At 39.4% G+C, this 20,515-nt stretch overlaps 1 protein-coding gene across 1 annotated transcript in view; it reads right to left on the bottom strand.

The window, feature by feature from the left end:
* Positions 1-20,515, bottom strand: part of PLXDC2 (plexin domain containing 2) — a gene marked incomplete at its 5' end in the record, with an annotated part of 260,604 nt that overhangs the window by 137,529 nt on the left and 102,560 nt on the right. Inside the window, one exon of the mRNA XM_084260059.1 lies at positions 3,624-3,835. Within this exon, the coding sequence (XP_084116185.1) occupies positions 3,624-3,835 (212 nt within the window). The remainder of the gene's footprint in view (positions 1-3,623; positions 3,836-20,515) is intronic.

Here is a 20,515-nt window from a genome sequence, read left to right as displayed (position 1 = left end):
TCTCACGCTTTTTATACCTGTCCTTTTCCAGAGCTTGCTCGCTTGCTCTCCCTGGATGCTATTTAGTGGTAATGAAACCTTAATAAACCGCTTATTGATTATGGCCCCAGTGACTTACATGTTCTTCCTCCTCTATATTTGGGCTCTAAAGTACCAACTGCAAATAAAGAAGAGGGGACCAATCTCCATCCTTGCGAACCTTTTTGGATTAACATAATTTAGTTTTACAAGATTCTAGTCTGTAACTGATATATTATAATAACCCTACCAAGCTAGGAGAAAAGAGGAATATTTTCAAATTTTCTTACTGCTATATAAAGTGTTTATGGTATGAATTTATTACAAATTGAGTTTATCCTATAATCTCTGCCTTACTATCAGCCTTCCAAAAAGACCTCAAACCTGGTAGCCGTTCACAAAGGCCTGAACTTAATGTTCCAATCAAGTTGATTTTAAAACAGTCTATGGAAAAGGGTTGATGGTAGACCCAGGATGATGACATTGTGAAGTTACAGAACAACTCCCATTAAGTCCAGTGGAAAAATACAAATGCAAAGTCTCATTACCTTAAGATATCAAGAAAATACAGTGGAACTAAGCTATGCTTCACACCAGCTGATTTTATGATTTTTCACATAATGACTTGGCAAGCTTACTGATAATGCCAAGCTGTGTGGTGCAGTCAACATGCTGGAGGGAAACGATGACCCTCTGAGGGATGTTGACAGGCTTGAGAGGTAGGCCCATGTGAACCTCATGAAGTTCAACAAGCCAAAGTGAAAGTTCTCACACATGGGTGGGCATAATTCCAAGCACAACTACAGGCTGAGCAGAGAATGGATTGAAAGCAGCCCTGAGAACAGCTTGGGGGTGTTGGTGGACAAAGTACTCAACATGGCCACACAATGTACACTTGCAGCCCAGAAAGCTAACTGTGTCCTGGGCTGCATCAAAAGAAACATAACCAGCAGGTTGAGGGATGCAGTTCTTCACCTCCACTCTTGCTAGACCTCACATGGAATACTAGATACAACACCGGGGTCCCTAGTACAAGAGAAGGCTTTAGGGAGACCTCAGACCAGCCTTCCAATACCTGAAGGGTGCCTACAAGAAAGCTGGAGAGAGACTTTTTAAAAGCACACATAATGACAGGACAAGAGATAACGGCTTTAATCTGAAAGAGGGAGGATTTAGATCATATTTTAGGAAGAAATTCTTCTCTGTGAGAGTGGTGAGGCCCTAGCACAGGTTACCCAGAGAAACTGTGGCTGCGTCCTCCCTAGCAGTGTTCAAGGCAGGTTGGATGGGGCTTTGGGCGCACTGGGCTAGCGGAGGGTGTCTCTGCCCACGGCAGGGGGCTGGGACTAGATGATCTATAAATTCCTTTCCAACCCAACCCATTCTATGGTTGTATAGATTTGAAAACACAGGAAAAATTTTGAATTATTTTTAAACATCATGCAGAAATTTCTGCATACTGCCTTTCCCTTTGTCCTTGATCTTTTGGTGATTTTTTGTTAGTTTGTTTGGGGGGTGGGGTGTGTGGGGTGGTGTTTGTTTTGGTTTTCTAAAGCTGGATAGAAAGTAAACTCAACTTGACAAAGTAAAGCACAAAACAGTATCAAATGAAGGCAAAAGATGTGTTTATATTAACCTTCCAGTAAGAGGAGTCTACCACATTTGCATGGCAAGCTACAAAATCCTTGGAGAGAAACAGGATCCGTGAAGGGGGGGGATGTTATATTTCTGTAGTGTCATTAAATATGAATGGCAGGTAGTACTCACTCCCTGGATTTTCTTGAGCAAGAACTGTAACACATACAGAAGAAGGGTTTCAAAAATCAATATGCTTTCCAGTGCTACTGCTAAGCTCCCAAGCTGCAGAATATTCTTTGACACACGGATTCTTCTGCTGTGAATATCTGGTTGTACTCTGCCTCCTCTACAAAGCTGGGAATCAAGGTGGGTTTTTTCGTTAAATGCCTGTGTGTTGTAATAGGGATTCACAATAGAATCTGATAATGTGTAAAAACACAACTCAGTTATCTTATTGTAACAGAAAGCCTTTAGAAAAAAGACATATGTGACAGAACACAAAACCCAAATTCAATGAACTCAGTAAGGGTGATGTACTTTTGAAGTAAAAACACTATAATGCCATTAATCTGTCAGGAAAAATGGCTCTGAAAAAATACCATTCTACATATGCTCCTTTGTATGCATTCGTTTATATCCTGGTTGTTGCCATATATGAATGTTAGAGGGAGATTTTGCTTCTCAATAGCTTGGAACTCAACTAAATTGAGACACTGCATGGGGATCTACTGGTAAGCCAAGGAAAGACCAGCTACATGAACCTTCCTGTATTTGAGACATCTTCCACTCCACCTGCTAAAATAATTAGCAAGGTGATTGATCTGTGTCACGCCTGAGTGAATTGTCACAAGTGTAACCAGATGGTGATTACAGGGGGCAAGAAACAAATCATAAAATTAACATGCAATTCAAAAATATAAATTTGCCTACTAGCAACTTCCATGTTTATGCAAGAGGAAGCATAATTAATACTGTGCAAACTGGGAAGCTTAAAAAACACCAGACACAAAACACACTTCTCAGGAAGCATTGTTTCTTGACTCATGCTCTAAAGACATCACTGTCTCTACAGATGAGTTTTATATTGCTTTATTACTGTGTAAGATAACAATCCCAAATCTGAAAGCTGTTTTGTTTGCCTGAGAGTGAGCTCCTGACAACTGAAAAATAAATAGCACTGTTGCATTGGAAGCAGAATATAAAGACTGAAAGTGTTAAGCTTGTCTTTATTCTAAGCTGTGTATTGAAGAATAGTGTGTAGATTGTACTAATAAGAAACCCCTCCAATCCTAATACTTTAAACAATATTCATAAACAGTAAAATTTATGTTAAACAATCTTCATAAACAGTAAAAATACATTAATTACAGTTTTAACACTTGCTATCTGTGTCAAAAGACAAAATAATTCAGCCAGTGTGTTTAGAAAGAACCACTAAAATAAAACAGCAGAGCAGTAGCATTCTCACAAATCATTATAAGCAGAGATATTTTACACCAATCAATCACAACATAAGATTATGGTCAACTTCTCTCCCAACACTACTCAAATCAGAGCAGCTTTAAATACAGAACTGGTACTCACTTGGATACACGCTTACATCCAGGTGAGGGCAATCTATCAGATATTTTTTAAACAAGTAATCAGAGGCTGAATGAAACTGTAGAAATGAGGGAGAACATTCCAATATTTCATTTAGATGGATATGATCCATGTTATTCTTTGGAAGATCAACAATCAAGTAGTATGGACAAATTCTCTTATTGACAAAGCTGGAATTTTTTTTTCCCAATTCGTTATTTCTCTAAGGCCTCTTCCCCTTCATGCCTGGATATCACTCTCCATAAAGACTAGGCACTTTTAAGAAATAATTACTTTTTTAAAAAATACAATAATGACGATGAGATTCTCTTTCCCTATGAATACCGGAGAACACCAAAGTAAATATTTTTATTTTTGACTTACCCTCCAGCAAAGATAACAAACTGAATAAAAAAGCCCCAACAATAGATGGAACAAATTTCTACCTCAACCTGGGTGCTGTTGTCACGACCCTCTTCAAGCAGCAGGTCTGTGAAACCCCCTGGCTCAGAAGAATCCTGTCCCATGCTGGCTCTGTTGGTGTCGACTGATTTGAGAGACTCCGAGTGCCTTCTCCACCTGTGGCTGCTTACACGTGAATCCACTCGCACATTTTCCTCCACTCCAGGGAAGCTCTGAGCAACTTCATAAAACACACCTGTTTGACAAAAAAAAAAAACCAAAACCAACAAGGTAATGAGTGGAACTTAATTTCATAACTGAAAACCTAGGAGTAGTTATCTTTTAATAAATGTTTTGAACCTCTCTATTGCATAGCTGGTTAGATCTCTGATAAAGAGTATAAGATTTGAAAAAAACAGCATAGTATACTCCTACAAATTAAAGAATGTGGACTAAGTTTTGTAAACTACTCCAAACATATACCACATATTTTATTTTCCTGCTTACTTTACATCTGGGAATAGATTTCCTTGTTACTTCTGTATCTTTGATACTTGCCTACTTATAGGTACAAGTCTAGAAAAAATTGTAGTTAATCATTTAATTAAACTGAAGTAGAAGAGGCAGAAAAACACTGGTATGGACTTAGCTTTTGTTACTGATTTAGTGTAGAAAGAGCTTGGAAGACATTGTGAAAGATGAATAAACATTCTGAGAGGCATGAAATTCCCATAAACATCTGTTCCAGTGCAAAAATAAAGCTGCCCCATTGTATAAGTGATAAATGTGAATGATGTGTGGAGTGTGCATATCTACTGCAAAGGGCAAGCAGTTAGATGGTGTGTTTTACACATATTCTTTTTGGACATTATTACTGCTCATTCACAACTTGTTTCATGGCAGTAAAAATGTTACCAAGACAAAGCCATAAATTCTTCAGTAGTTTCCAATCAATGTATTTTTAACTCATTTTAGTTAACACAATCAAGAGAGGGCAAAGTTATTTTGCATACGTTGCTCTGAAAGTCAGCTATGTTTTTCATACTGCCTTTGGGTCTGAAAGGAGAAGAGGTGGGGTGCTCTGTGCTTTGCATGTGCCAGGAAGAAGGGGATCTTGTTCAAAAAAACCAATTGTGCTGTTGCAAATGAACTCTCAAGAGAAGAGGCAAAATTAATGAAAAATACTGAGTGAAATGATAGACTGGTAAATAAATTATTTGTAGAAACCCTTCCTTTGTTTCTGTTTGGCAGATGCTTCTGAGTAAAGGCATGCACCACTTCCAAGGTCCTTACCTAAGCATTGCCTATGATGCCAAGGTACAGAAGAGATGGAAAGCCAGAAAATTACCTATCATAGATTTAAATAACAAGGTAAGATTTTCCTGTATCATATCAGGAACAGGTGTAAGAGTCACAGATATAGGAGAGCCTGCCAGACATTGGACTTGACAGACCTGAAAGTTACAGCACAGAAACTGCCTCCAATATGCTTCAGGCTCTGTGCGATTCCATTTTTCTATCAAATTCCTCCAAATCTACTAAACTTATTTCTTAAGCTACTTGATCACTCACAACCATGCTGAAATTAAGGTGAGCTGAAGGTGCTTTGTCACCTAGAGAAATCAGAATTTAATAGAGATGCAAAATGAGCAATCTTGGGCCATAACTTTCCTCAGACCCCAAGTAATCAGACTTCTTTTAATTGGTGGCTGTTTGAAACCTGCTTCCTTGCATTTCTTAAAAGCCTTAGAACACTTGTCTTCAACAAATTGCCATTGCGTTCCCTGTTTTATCAAGCAATCAGCTGCCAGATGCAGAGGTACAGCTCAGCAGATGAACTTATTCCTCTGCAGTCCTTATCAAAATCTATTCAAAGCTGCCGTCCCTGCTTCAGCTTGGAGACACTCACCCTGCTGTTACAGGGATAAGGGCATCAGGAAGCTGACAGCACAGCAAACTGCTCAGATGCAGTTGCAGATAGGCAATTTCTGCCTGCCAAACACAAAGCCTGAGGTTGGATCCATGAAGGCAACACTTGTCCTCCTGTCATGGCCAGGTCTGCAACACCAAAACCCTCAGCACCTTCTTCAAGGCAAGGGGAGCATTAGAAACTGACAAACAGAGGACCCTGTTTCCCTCCTCTCAAGCAGTTTCCCTGCCTGCTCTTGGTGGCTTAAAACCTGCATTCAGCAAGGCAAAAGCGTATTTTCCCTCATTTTATACTCCCACAGCAACCTACTCCTGATGGCCAACAATCAACATGTTGAGGCAATCACCCAAACTGGAAATGTTACGGGAGCATCTTAAATCCTATTCACCTCAGGCTGAGCCTCGTCTGTAAAGAAAAGCAACTACACTTTGTTTTCCCATATCCTCAATAGAAATGAATATGGTTTCAAAGCTTTAAGGTGTTGTGACATAAACTACTTTTTAAAATAACAGTATAATGCTGGAGAGAAGGAGGAGAGAAGCATATTCATATATTTCCACTGGCTTGGAAATTCTACATGTTTTTCTCCATAATTTTCTTTTACAGCACAATTGCTTCATTTCATCTGTAAAATTCTGCATGGGCCATTCCCCACAAGAGAAATCTTTGATGCCATCAGTGCACAACTTTTATCCTGCTTCAACTGTTTTAATTATTTTTCTCTTGAAATATAGAAAATGCTCCAAACCCTACCGTTACTGCACTATTACACCGATAAATACAATTTTACAGGTACAAGCTATACTGATATAAAGAAGCTTTATAATCATCTGTTTTTCACAATGCATTGCATTCTTCTACATTTACTAGTGGAAAAAAATTAAAAGCATGAACTGATAAGGTTTTCAATTTAAAAATAGTCTTTGGGTTTTCTTCACCATTATCTCTGAAAGCTTCCAGCAGTGTTACCACTAGACTAGTTAACTGTCCTGGACTGGCAGAGTGGGAATACTGAAGCTAAAATGTGAGATAAAATCTGGATGTGTTTTCAGGGAATAAAGGGAGAATTTACTGTAGGCTGCTTCTTTCCTTAAACCTTTCCTGTAAACTACTGGGGATAGAAAAAGATAGAGAGCTGGGCAGACCAGCTTTGATCCAGCATGGTGTCTGTCATTTATCCTGACCTATCTTTAATCCTGAGAAAGAGACAAACAAGATTTAGGTTTTTTTAAGTAACTTGATGTGAACAGGATGCTTTCTGCTCATTTTATGTAAATATAATTGAAGTAAATAATTTCTAAAAATTCTCGGATAATTGATAAATTAATTTTCAAGTTTTAAACCGGGTAGCTCAAGTATTCAGAGACCCAAAATTCCAGCACTTGACAAGTTAGAACTATTTCATGCCTCTGGTTGAAATCTCAATGTAGATAATAAATTTCATAAAAGTCATTTTAGAGGATATATACCAAAGTATTATAATCTTATCTTTTAGATCTTGGAACTTGCACGTAATTAACACTGAAGGAGAACATGTAATTCAAATCAATTGAAAAGCAGCCAAATACTGTAATATCTGATTAATAACAAAATCATAATATTGCCAAACAGATAAGTAGTAAATTGTTCAACTTGTATGGAACAGAGACTCAACTACAGTAAGACTTTAAATATGTTAAAATTGGAACTGCAGTTTTCAATAGATATTTTTATGTGCAAACTACAGAAGTCTTATACGTAGTCCCTTCACGGGCATGCAAGTCCCTCAGTGTGAAGGTCTGTAAAGCTGATACTGTACTGTAATATTTTGGAAGTAGTAAAAATAGATTACAGAACTTTCTAATGAATATGTAATTAAGCTGGTGTTTTGGTGTGATCCTTCAACCCTTGTCCTTGAATTTTTTTAATTAGCAATGAAAATCATATGTCCTTCCCCCCAGCTCCTTTCCCTCTCACATGAAGTTAAAAATTAAGGTTTCACCTGTGTGTTGAACTAACCTAGAAAGGCAGTGGGGTGGGGGCAAGGAAAACAAATCTGTGAAAAGCTTTCACTCCTCTGAGATGCTACTGGAATTAATGACTGATTGTTAGCAAGTTCAGAATCTCTCATTGTACTTGGGCAGTTCAGCCCTTCGCAGTCGCTGTGATTGATCAGAATTGCCACCACAGGCTTTAAGGGAATAGGGGAAATGGCAGAGACATAAGCTGAATATTTAGATAGGAGACTAAGGAAGTGGAATAGGTGAAAATTACAGACTCACTTTCACTCACATCTAAGACATACTTCAAATTTGCTTCTGTACAAGTCTACATGCTCACAAGATTTCTTTAAGATTTTGGCACTGATTGCCTAAAACACCATGCCCGTTTTACTACCTTGGCTTGCATTCTAAACAAGTACTAATCGAACTTTTGAACTCTATTAAGTTAACCTGATGGAGGACACATGGCCAAAACCTGTATCTTTGTGTACATCAGGATGTGACTTTTGAAGTGGCTTTGCCAGTCTGAGGTTTTGGGCAGGAAGATGTGTGTCCTGTACTACAAAATACACAGAACTACTTAACCCTTATATCATTAACATAAATCAATGCTCAAGTGGACTGCAACTGAATACGTAGAGAAATATGTCTACTTCAATATCATGAATTACACAAGCACATCTTACAGACAGGAAGTGCAGTTTGGGCTATACAAGAAGGATTTGCTGAAAAGGAAGAAGCTGTGTTAACTGGTGAGGGAGACACAGCTTCTCTGCTTCGCCAAGCCCTCAAATTGAAAAGGAAAAATTCAAAGTCAATAAAACCAAAACAAAGCAGCAGAGCTTAACAAGTAAGACAGCTCTGATTCAGCAGGGAGGTCTGGTCTGCATAAAACTTTATTAGAATGAAGATCTAGCACTCACTTCACAAGAAAAAAGAAACATTCAAAATTTATGGACAGCAGTGTAATAGAAAAGAACCTGATTTAGAGACAAAAAAGTCAAACAGGTGAATCATTTACCACTCATTTATCTGGTTTTGGCTCCTCCCCCCACCTGCCTTTTGCCTTTTCCATGAGGTCAGACAGAGGTTTGTGGAATGTTTCAGCACATCAGAATTTCAGAATTGCATTTCTGAAAAAACGTGTTAATTACATTTTATGATTGCACATATTTAGGCCAACTCTGCAATTTGACTAATTTCATAAATGCACCATAATCAACAAGAGGTTTTTTTGAAAGCCCAGAAACACACAGACACATTGAAATCTCTATTTGATAGCTTGTGAGGTATGGTATCATCTTTCTAAATCTGCCACAGCCCAAATGTCAGCAAAATTAAATATCAAATACACAAATGTATTCATCAAGGAACTGAAAATGCCATCATACTTCTTTAACTTAAGTAACTTTCTATAGCCCATTTCATGAGTCTTTATTTCTACTATGGCCATTTTATTAGTAAAGATGAGAAACCACCACATGTTGGTGGAAGATATGAATACCAGATCCATGAAGTGATACTCTTCAAAACATAAAAATTTCTTTAAAAAAATTCTCAAAATAGATCGCTCATAGACTCAATGCCCAATATCATATCAAAATCAATCATACATTTCATAGGATGACTTTCCAGTTTGAATTATCTCTGCCTATGATGAGCTCAACACCACAGAGATTTCTTTTTCTGCTGTACCTGATACATGGGACTAAGACCAATTCCATTTTTCTGATCTTAATTTAGGAAGGATATAATATATTTTTCCTAAATAGGTTGACTTCCAAACAGTGACATCAGTCATCAGCAATAATCTATCCTGTATCAAGATTTTTGAAGCTGTTACAGCAAGATGAATGTTTAAAAGAAAAAAAGATAGGTTGACATTTAAAATGCTTAATTTATTTTTATACTGCACACAATCTACATGGACTTAAGCTGCTTTCACAACTAAGTTTTAAGGAGTGACACGAGTCTAGGGAATGCTCATGTTAAAAAGTGGAAGGCATATAATATTTTGCACCTATTAGGCTCTTATGTGTTTCATGCACATCTGCATCTAACAGACGCAGGCCTTTTGTATTACTTCTGGAACAGTTAAAACACAATTATGTTTATGCTAACAATGCAGTGTATAATCCTTTATTGCAACCCTTCATTTTCTGAGGGAGACAAAACCACTTTAAAAGGAAACCACAGAAAATGAAGACAGAAACAATTCTAGTCTACCCTTCTCTTACAAAAGAAGATGCTCCAATAGGTTTAGATAACCAGCCATGACAAATTCAATCTGAGTACTATTCAGCATCCCTACTAACAAAAAGCCCCAGAAGAGACAGAATTGTGTATTTCTGACTTAATTGAAAACTCCATAGATGTGCTCCTACTAATGTGTGTTGTGGTTCAGCCCCAGTTGGCAGCTGAGCACCACCTGCCACTCGCGCACCCCTGCCCCGGTTGGATGGGGAGGAGAAATGGGCAGAGAAACCCCTACCATGGGGTAGGGGTAAGGACAGTTTACTGTCGCAACACAGGGAGATGGAAACAACACAACAGAACTCATGACAGAATACACAAATGGTGGTAACACAAAGCACATACCAACCAACAACAGACTGGACTCCCAGCCTGCACTCAGACTGTCCTGGAGCCACTCAGACCCCTTCTGAGTAGCACCCTTTCATGGGGAGTGTGACTGTGATGTGGTGTGGAAAACAACCTTGATTAGCCCAGCTCACAGGTGCTGGCTCCTTGTGAGAATTAACTCTGTCCTAGCCGAAACCAGGGCAGTGTGATATTTTCCAGAGCTTTCAGGTGGATGAGATCAGAAAGCCGGACCTCAAAACCACGCTATTAGTGCAGATCTACATTCAGCATACAATGTACAACTGAAATTGTTTCTCCCATTGAAAATGGGAACCTTTTTCTTTATCCTTAAGTGTTACTTTCCTTTTCTCAGCTGCTGTAACTTCAGTATAGCTCCTCATCACATAGCTTTGATCTTTGCTGTATGTATGATGGTTTTAGCACTGGCCTTCAACCTCTTTTTTCAGCTGAAGATCCCTAAAAATATCTTGGTAGAGTTCTACAGTTCCACGCAAAGGAACACTTCTCAGTTCTCCCTTTCCAGCACACAATCTGGCATTTTAGAAGGGAATCTTGATTTTCCTAGTCTGACCTGATGAGCAGAAAAGAGGCGCTTCCTGATACATTGAACAGTGCTGGGATTCTTCCTTCTGGCTGTTTACTTTCAGCATGGTTAACATCACTTAATGTTTGCACACCATACAAACAGGTTTCATATCCACATTCCCAGTAGCACTTCCAATAATTATTAGCAATGCAGATACAAGTGTACCTAGATGAATATTTATTGCACACTATGTTTCCACATAAAGCAAAACGAAGCATATCTGTAATATTTTTATGTCCCTGGCACACAACTCGAAATATTCTTAATTGCATTTTCTTGTAGATTATCAAACTACAGCACAGAAAAACAGGAAGCTAACATGTTTTAAATCATCTGAGGTTTTCTGATTAACCATCACAGCAATAATGTCAAAATGTTAATTCATGTGTAATTTATGCTGCTTCTGTCCAAACCTCACTATGTCACAAACCCTCACTAAGCCACAAAATTATTTGTGTAAAGAGCAGCAAAAAATAAAAAATTCAACAAAAATTGTCTGGCTAAAAGAAATGGAGATCTCTCTATAATATTCTATTTATATGCAAATTTTTGCTTTTTCAGCCTAGATTCAAAGGTTTTCCAGAGAATACTAATACCAACTGTACTTTATTTAAACACATTGGGCAAAAGTTTCTAAAGGCTTTTTTCTACTCAATAACTGGATTAAAATATGATTGCTAATGTTGGACAGTAGCATTTAGAGCTGTCTTCAACATGTCCACCTCACAGTTCCAACTTGCAAGCATCTTTCTTTTTCTTGAAGGATACAGCAAACCTGTAGAGTAGAACAACCCGAGAATGCCAGACTGTGGGTCTGCTTCTTCTCTAGATCCAGGCTTCACCAGAACAAACAAGCAATCCATTCAGCTAGGAGATGTGTGCCAGTGTACATAAAAGTAAATGACAAAAATGAGGTTGAGAAGTGCACAGCAAGCTCATTACTCTGGACTTCAGAAGAGCAAACTTTGAACACTTCAGGGACCTGCTTGGTAGAGTACCATGGGATAAAGCCCAGGAGGGAAGAGGGGCCCAGGATAGATGGTTAGTAGTCAAGGATCACATCCTCCAAGCTCAGAAGTGATGTATCACAACAAAGAGGCAAAAATGCCAGGAGGCCTGCATGGATGAACAAGGAGTTCCAGGGCAATCTCAAATGCAAAAAAGGTCACACCAAAAAATGTGGAAGCAAGTGCAGGTAGCCTGGGAGAAATACAGAGAATCTGTCCAAGCAGCCAGGGATCAGGTTAGGAAAGCTAAAGCCCTGTCAGAATTAAGTCTGGCCAGGGACATCAGTAAAAGCTTTTACAAGTACATCAGTCATAAAAAAAAAACCTATGGAAAAGCTGAGCCCTCTCCTGAAGGAAATGGAAACCTGGTTACCCAGGATATGGAGAAGACTGAGGTACTCAATGACTTTTTTACATCAGTCTTCACTGGCAAGTGCTCTAGCCACACTGCCCAAGTCACAGAAAGCAAAGAAAGGGACTGTGAGAATGAATAACTGCCCACTGTAGGAGAAGATCACATTTGAGCCCATTTAAATGACCTGAAGGTGCACAAGTCCATCGGAGCTGCTGAGATGCATCTGTCATCCTGAGGGAACTGGCAGATGGAGTGGCTAAACCACAGTTCATGATACTTGAGAAGTTGTGGCAGTCCAGTGAACTTCCCACCTATTGGAAAAAGGGTAACATAACCCCCATTTTTGAAAAGGAAAAAAAGGAAGACCTGGGCAACTACAGGCCGGTAAGTCTCGCCTCTGTGCCCAGGGAGCACATCCTTATGGAAACTATGCTGAGGTGCATGGAAAATAAGGAGGCTGTTGGTTGCAGCCTGCATGGCTTCACTAAGGCCAAATTGTGCCTGAAAAATCTGCATGATAAAAGAACAGTGACTGACATCATTTACTTGGATTTCTGCAAAGCATCTGACATTGTACTGCACAACTTCTTAGTCTCTAAATTGGAGAGAAACAGATTTGATGGATGAGCAACTTAGCTGATAAGGAATTGGATGGATTGTTGCACTCAAAGAGTTGCAGTCAACAGCTTGATGCCCAAGTGGATACCAGTGATGAGCAGCGTTCCTCAGAGGCGGGTATTGGGACTGGCACTGTTTAACTTGTCTGTTGGGGAAATGGACTGAGGGACTGAGTGCACCTTCAGTGTTGTGGCTTTGCCCCAGACAGCAGCTGAGCACCACACAGCACTTGGGGGAGGGGTAAAGGAAGAAAGGGAAAAACAAAAGAAAAAAACCCCAACGGCAAACCTCGTGGGTTGGGATCACGATAGTTTACTGGGATAGCAGAGGGAGAGAGAAATAACAATAACAACCCAAACCATTCTTTGAATCTATGTTTCTATGAACTACAGTGTATGTTTGGAACTCCTTTTACATAACTTGTTGAAGGAGAGGAGAGCAAATATCTTGGATGTGCCAACTGTGTTAGCTTGGCTACTTTATGCTTTTCAAAACATACAGTGTCAAACAGAACTTTGGTAGAAGGTTTATCTTCAGTTTTAGCCTGAGGAAAAGCCAGAGGCTAAGGGAGATGCAAACTTATAGCTCTAAAAATGGATTAGCACAGACAGCACTAGCCTTTTTGTTGTCTGCAGAGGCAAAGAGCAGCAATTCCAGGGACACTACTCTGGCTGAGACAACATCAGTTAGCTCTCCACAGGCCTGTCACTCACTGGTGCTGGTGAAGCATCAGAGAGTTATTGGCTTCCTGGGTAGCCCTGTCAGGCTGACTTTGAGTCAGGCACAGGGATCAATGTCAGCGTTCACACAAAAGGCAACCACGCTGGTTTTGGTGGCTCAAGCAAGGACACAGGCAGGAAAACAAAGCTCACATATCAACACAATGGAACTACCCACAAATACGTGTATGTGTGTGACCTCAAAGGCACAGAGTAAAATTTGGACAATTTGGCAATGGAATTAAGAGAAGAAAGGTGGCATAAAAGCCTCATCGGGGACAACAAACACTGATGGACACACAGACTCCTCCCTTGTCAGAAGTGGGACAAAATACAACCTAGAAAAAAACTGTCACCACTCAGGGCCCAAACCAAGCTTAACACCTTCAAACAAGGCCGATCATGTGAGTGAAACAGGGCACAATTCTTCTTCCCTCCACTCCCCTTGCAGGAGTAGAAAGGAAGTGGTTTGTGGTGTTAGTCATTTCACAGAGCTCAGGATTTGGAAAGCTGGAAAGCGAACAAGCAATAGCCATTGCCCAGAAACGTGTAGAGGGGGATGCAATAGTATCTGACATTATAAAAGCTGCGTGACTTTTCTTCCACTCTGCTGGTAAAAGGGTTTTTTTGAAAATGGGAAAGTTAAAGTTTACAACTGTTTGTGGGGACATAACTTGGGCTTTACTTCAGCCCAATGCTAATCACACAAGCTGATTTCAGACAGAACTTAACATTTAAACCCCCTCATTTTTGTTATGGATTAAATAAGGAAAATGTATATCTTCTTTCATTTTCTGCACACAAAGTTTTCCTAGATCAACAGTGATTCAGGGTTTAAAAAGATTATGTCTTTCTGTTAGCTCCAAGTAAATAGATTAATCATTTGTGGAATTAATAAATTAATTTGATAAAAAAGAGAAAGCTTAGTGCCAGATCTTAGAACACTGTGGTGACAAGGCATGGCTTTCAGAAAATGCCCTGCAAAAAGTAAATGTAGTAATGTTCAAACATGGAGTTGCTTCAAGGGTCATGAAAAATAAAGATGGTCTCACAGGGCTTATATGATAGGGTTAGGTCAGCAATGAATGCGAAATGCATTAAATGTTAGTACTTAATGCTCGGGATATTTTTGACCTCTTTTTTTTTTTTGGCATTACAGATACACTGAATTATCCCTACTGTGTTTTATTCCCGAGGTTTATTTTATAGAGATTGGATGGTCAAGAAACGACAGTTATAATTTTTTTAAATAAAGAGCTGGAAGCTCGTGTCAATGTCTCTTCATCCTAAACCCACATTTACTGTCCAATTTAAATTTCTCTACACATTTACCCAGTTCCCTCATTTCCATATCTTTTATTTCAAAAGTAGAGTACAAAACTTTAAAAGTGAGATCAGTTGCCTTCCATTTTCATCCAAGTAGGCATTTTCAGGACTTCTGAAAACATAAGTGTTTTTAAACTCAAAGGGCGCCAATCTGACGCAGTGAAGAGAGTCAATAGCATAGATATGGCCCCCTGTAAGACCAGCCACTAGAGAAGTTATAACCTCTCAATTTTCTAGGAACCACAAGAGCAAACTAAGGAACTATAGTGAAAATATATAGTGTAGAGATGGAGTCTATAAAAGTAACCAAAACCGTCCTGTGAAAGCCTGCATTACTTAATTTATTATAGTATTTTTATATAATAGCTCAATGAATGCTTCAGTTTTGCTATCTGTAAGATGCAGATAATGATACTGGCTTTGTCTGCTAAACGTATTCACTGTCACTGATGACAAGCACCAGATAATAGCTATGCACTATTTTATTACTGTAATGCCATTGTTCACTTCTTCCAGACTCTGTTACTGTGCAGGGGCAAAGTATTTTCTGTCTTATCAAACAAGATTACATTTGTCACTGAAATTAAAATGGGTCTAAATGCCTTCAGCTTCTTTTCAGGAAAAATTCTCATTTTTGCTTCATCAGGAAATCTGCTGGAGAAAAACATTGTGTTTCTAGCACACTAATGGGAGGAAATAAGAGCAGAGACTGTTCTTAAGTTCTGGCAGAAAATCTGCATTGCTAAACTTGATGTGGGAACAAAAAAAATAAATCATACGTTAAGGAGGAATTGTTGTAGATATGTATTTAGAGTCAAAGAACAGATGTATTAAACCTATCAAGAAGCAGAGACATAAAAATAGGAATTAAGCCAGTTAGAGATACAAATGATAGAAAGACATTCTTTGGCAGAAAAGAAATAATCTGTTTGAAAACTGGCAAAGAAACTGGGAAACAGAAGAGAAAATATTGCATCAGTCTTATCCAGCAAATGTTTAATTGGATGGCCTGATATATAGAGTATTGAGTGATGCGTTTCTCCCAAAAGACAGAAAACCTAGTATTTTGGATTGTGTAGACACAGGGACCAAAGTACAGGAAGGGCATATTTTCACAGTTTTTAGCTAACCAAAAAGACTGGAAGGACTCAACTCATATAAAGGGGTTTTAGAATTTACAAACAAGGAAGTATAGTTTTTAATGTATTTCACTTTTGTCATTGCTTCCATGCATTCCCATCACCCATACGTAAAATGAGGGAAATGCATTGCTGGCATCTGCTTTTAATGCAAAGAACGTACATGGAACTTAATTGTTTGGGTAGGCAAGTTCTGGAAAAAGATTGAATAAAAGTGGGTTTTTTTCTTTATTACACACATTCTAATTCTACCACAACATTCCAAAGTAAAGAAAGCATTAAGAGCTTTGCAGCACTCTTGCTGGGGTGGCTTTGCTAGCATGCCATGTACATACATTTCTTCTGTGCATTTGTGACAAGGAAATAGAGATGGAAACTCCTGTGCTGCAAAGCACAGTGTTTTGGAAGTTGTGCAGGGATGAGCTGTAAGGATCATCTGGCTCAAAGTCCCACAACCAGGTTTCAGTGATGTCGAGTACACCAGGTGACTCACAGGGAGTTGTAAAAGCGACTCAGCCTTGGATTGCCTTGAGGCCCCATCTTCACAGGGACAACTCATGGAGAGCTGTGTAGATAGCTCAAACTTGAGTTGTCCCGTAAACTGAGACGAAACAGGGCAGTGCTGCATAATTCAACCAACCGAAACCTAGGCTGAACCTTGAATTCCTTCAACAAACAATACACCCTGAGTCCTAATCAAGCCACTATTCAGCTGCCTAGCAGTAAGATAAGGGCAAGCCAGAGGGTCCTCATTTGGCTTCAATGGGCCCAAACAATACAATGATATGCAACAGGGCATAAGATAAGGGGAGAACACTGTTAATGACAAATATGGAAGGTGGCATTGTCCACTCTGCACAATCCTGCCCACTGTCACGTAGATCAAAGACATATAAATAAAACCCCTTGGATTCACTCTGAGAGCAGGAAGCTGCTTCTCCAACTCTGTGAGGAGCCTTCCCTCCTTGACCAGGGTCCTGGCTAAGGTAACGTATTGAGAACCCTTACTTGGAGAAGGGTAAGGGAATATTTGATATGCTTTAGGTTTGTAGTCTCAGGTGATTGACCAACACGTGTAGTATTTAGTGCACTTGTGAGTTGTGATAGTGTGTTCTGTGAATCTGCTGTGGCTCTAATACTGAATCTTGTGAATTGGCTGCGGGTGGTACTAGTGAGTAACGTGATTGTTACTGGTCGTAACACTGCATTTCATGACTGTTGTGTTAGCAGTAGTGCATTCTGTGAATTGCTTGTGGTTTTGCTAAGTGTAGTTATACTTCTAAACTGCAGTAGTGCATTTCTCCATTGTATCCATAAAACCTACAATAGTGACATATTGAATCTGCATGTGGGTTTTAAAGAAATTATTTTTAAAAAACCCCAAACAACCCTGCAGCTGAGTGTCTTTCCATCACATGAGCCAGCTCAAATGACATCACTCTAGAAAAGGACAGATTTACAACTCTCTGCTGTGCCTGTGCTTTTCTAAGTAGAAGATAGGGCACTATGTAATGCATGAAGATCATTACATATTGATCACTACATGAAAGGCATGTTGTTTTACTTTTTTGGGGGGGGGGGGGAAGAATAAAGGCAACACACAGAACAATAAAGTTCAATACATTTCTTTAAAAAAAACCCAGAACAACTAAACAACTGTGCTTAAGTGCTTTGGAGGAGCTTATTTTGTAAATGGAGTTGAGCTTATAGGGGCTCAGACTGGAAATAAGACTGAATATATTGGGTTTTAAAAGTTTTTGGACACCATGACATTTGAATATTTATGTCCTCCTGGTTTACTAATCATAAACAGGATTACTCCATATACAGAATGATTTGCAAAAACAAGTCAGTCAAAAAGTGGCCAAAATAGCCACAAAATACTTAGACAGAGACCAATATATCCGTAAAATATACTTGAAAAATCACCCTTATTTTTTCTCACTCTACCCACTACAGATTTTATTCCTAATGAGCACATATTAATGCTGCCTCAATATACTTTTTTCCCTTTCCCAATGAAGCAGATTGCCAGCCGTCAGCTATGATTCCTCATACCCTGTCCTTGAGACTCAATGACAGTAAAGCACCAGCCAGTTGCATGAAAAGACATCTTTTACAGCAGTCATATTTCTATGTTAATGCATCCTTCTGCCAATGTTTTAACCCACAGACTGGCTGACAGCCCATCCAGAGCCACAACAGCCACAGTAAGGTTTGGAAACCAACTCTTTACATCTTGCAACAGGGAACTGATTCAACAACAGTTAGACTTCATTCAGTGTTGTAAGACTGCAATGTAAAGATTTACCTGATTTCCAAACAGAAAATGACCCTAGAAATCATATTTAAACTTCTCAAGAATACATTCGTAGTCATTTTGGGTTTGTTCCTAATTAGCTCAATGCAGAAAAGTAGCAGGGCAAAACTCTGCCTCTCTACCACATATATGCACACTGTCAAACCACTTACATCTCAGGCAAGCTGCAACCTGGTGAACCTAAATGTGACTTTAACAGCCCCTAGACCTGCTCATCTTACACAGGGCTGTCAGTTCCACTCCACTGAGGAGTTAATCTCAAATAAATCTGTCTTCTTGCAGAATGCTGCCTGCCTTCCTCAACATGTACACTTCATTTACTCATGCAGAGAAACAGCTCGGTCACTACAGATACATCATTCCATGCTGCATCATAGAGGGATAAACTACTGATTCCTTTATGTCTAGGTGAACAAGTGACTGCTAAGCTTGTGGAGGCTGGCCCTCCTTCTGCAGTATGTCCTGCACATCACTTCCAAACCCACCACAGTTAACAGGATCATCTATGGTATTTCCTCTTCAGATAAATGTAAGGACTGGGCTATCCAGTAGTAAAGGATGTAGTCAGGCTCAATCAGTAAAGGATTCTGGCAGACTACATGTAAGGTACTACCACCTTACCAAGAGCTGGCTTGGCCACCTGTCTTCTCTGCTTGAGCAGCTTGCTCACTCCTGCTTTCCACTTTCAGAAAGCATGTGCATGTCTCAAAACACAGAGTAAACTCTTTTCTTCTTAAACCGGGCTTAGTGAGAGTCCCCATGGCATTTATAAACTGCCTGCACTGCTGTTTCTTTTGTTCAAAGTAGTCTTCAATATTTTTTGGAACCATTTTGAAAGCAGGACACCTTGGTAGGAGGTGGAAGACCGCCTCCAGGACAACGGGAGCCTTGAACAATCTGTGCCACTTCCCTGGAGAACACATAACCACTAGGATGCTATGCAAATACAAGACACCAGTACCTGGGTTTAGAAGACAAACCAAGAAGTTTTCTTGTTTCTTGCAAAGACCAACTGCAGGTGCCACTCTCAAAAGTGCATCTCACGTGCTGGATCCTGAGGCAAATGGGTCTCTTCTCACAGCCCTTAATCACCTAGCTAATCCTCAGAAAGAAGTAGGATTTCAGAAACATGTGGTGTATCGCTTGGTTTTGTTCCTCATTTTCATGTAACTCCTAGATCTACAAATGGCTGTTTGGGATTAAATTTTTAGTATTAACAGTAAGCAACTATAATAAGGCTTTAATTCCACTTGGGAATTACAAAGCTGAAAATATTTCATGAAAACACTGAATTTGTAGGTTCTCAAGTCTTTTGTCACATTTATAACCTTAAAGATATTTGGAAGGAGGAGTTTGTTAAACACAAATCGGTGGTGACAGCAAATGTCCAGTTGCTTCAAAGACTCTACCCACTGTATATGGATATATGGACTGCTTCTGCTGCCCATAAATCACATCTCAGCATTCTGGTTTCATGTCAGTCATGTGGAAGTTTCTCAGAGTTTGTTGCATTCGGACACATGATTTGGCCCTAAATGAGCCCCCAAAACTGCTGACACTTTCAAAGGCCTGTTTTTTAGCTGAACTCTTGCTTAACTCCTAGTGGCCACCTTGCCCCTTTTCCATTAACGGTAAACCAAAAGCTCACTACTTCTTGTGCCCTAAATTAATATCTACTTCTTCCTGATTATACCAAAAGCTGCAGATTTTCGACACAGCATGTTTCCCTTTACATGATTTAGCTAAGCTGTTTCTAAACATCTGTCTAGTATCAGTTTGTAAGAAAAGAATGAAGCGTATATCACTTTTTACCTACTCCTAGAGGAAAAAAGTAATAAAAGACAGCACATTCAACCTCCTGCTCTCATAGAAATGCAGCAAGAATGGAAAAAGCAGCAACTTATTTTATTACTCCCATCAGTTTTGCTGAAGTAAGGAGACTGAAGGCTGTGGGAGAAAACTTCTGGTGTCATTAATATGGCTTCTCCACAGGAAACATGGGCTCATCAATACATAGTTTTCCAGCTTAAGCTTTAAATAGGAGTGATTTTACAAGCACCAACACAAACATTTTCTTTTAGGTCTGTAATGCACCAATACTCAAATATTTGCAAACTGAATCTCCTTTCTCCTTTCCTTGTGGTTTTTTCCCCTCACTTCACATGTGCATGTGTCCCCACTCCTCCCTCTTGGGCTGTGCCATGCTCTGGATGTCCCCTCCCTCTCTCCCACAGAGTATAACAACCAAGACTGACTATTCCTTCCAACGTCCTTGGACTCCAAAGGCAAGACTCTCCCCATCCAATCTAAGTTATCCTTCCTTATTTTGAACACCAGCTTTTATTAGAGG

The sequence above is a fragment of the Gallinula chloropus genome, assembly GCF_964237585.1.
Source record: "Gallinula chloropus genome assembly, chromosome: 2".
NCBI lineage: Eukaryota > Metazoa > Chordata > Aves > Gruiformes > Rallidae > Gallinula > Gallinula chloropus.
This window is presented reverse-complemented; position numbering and strand designations above follow the sequence as displayed.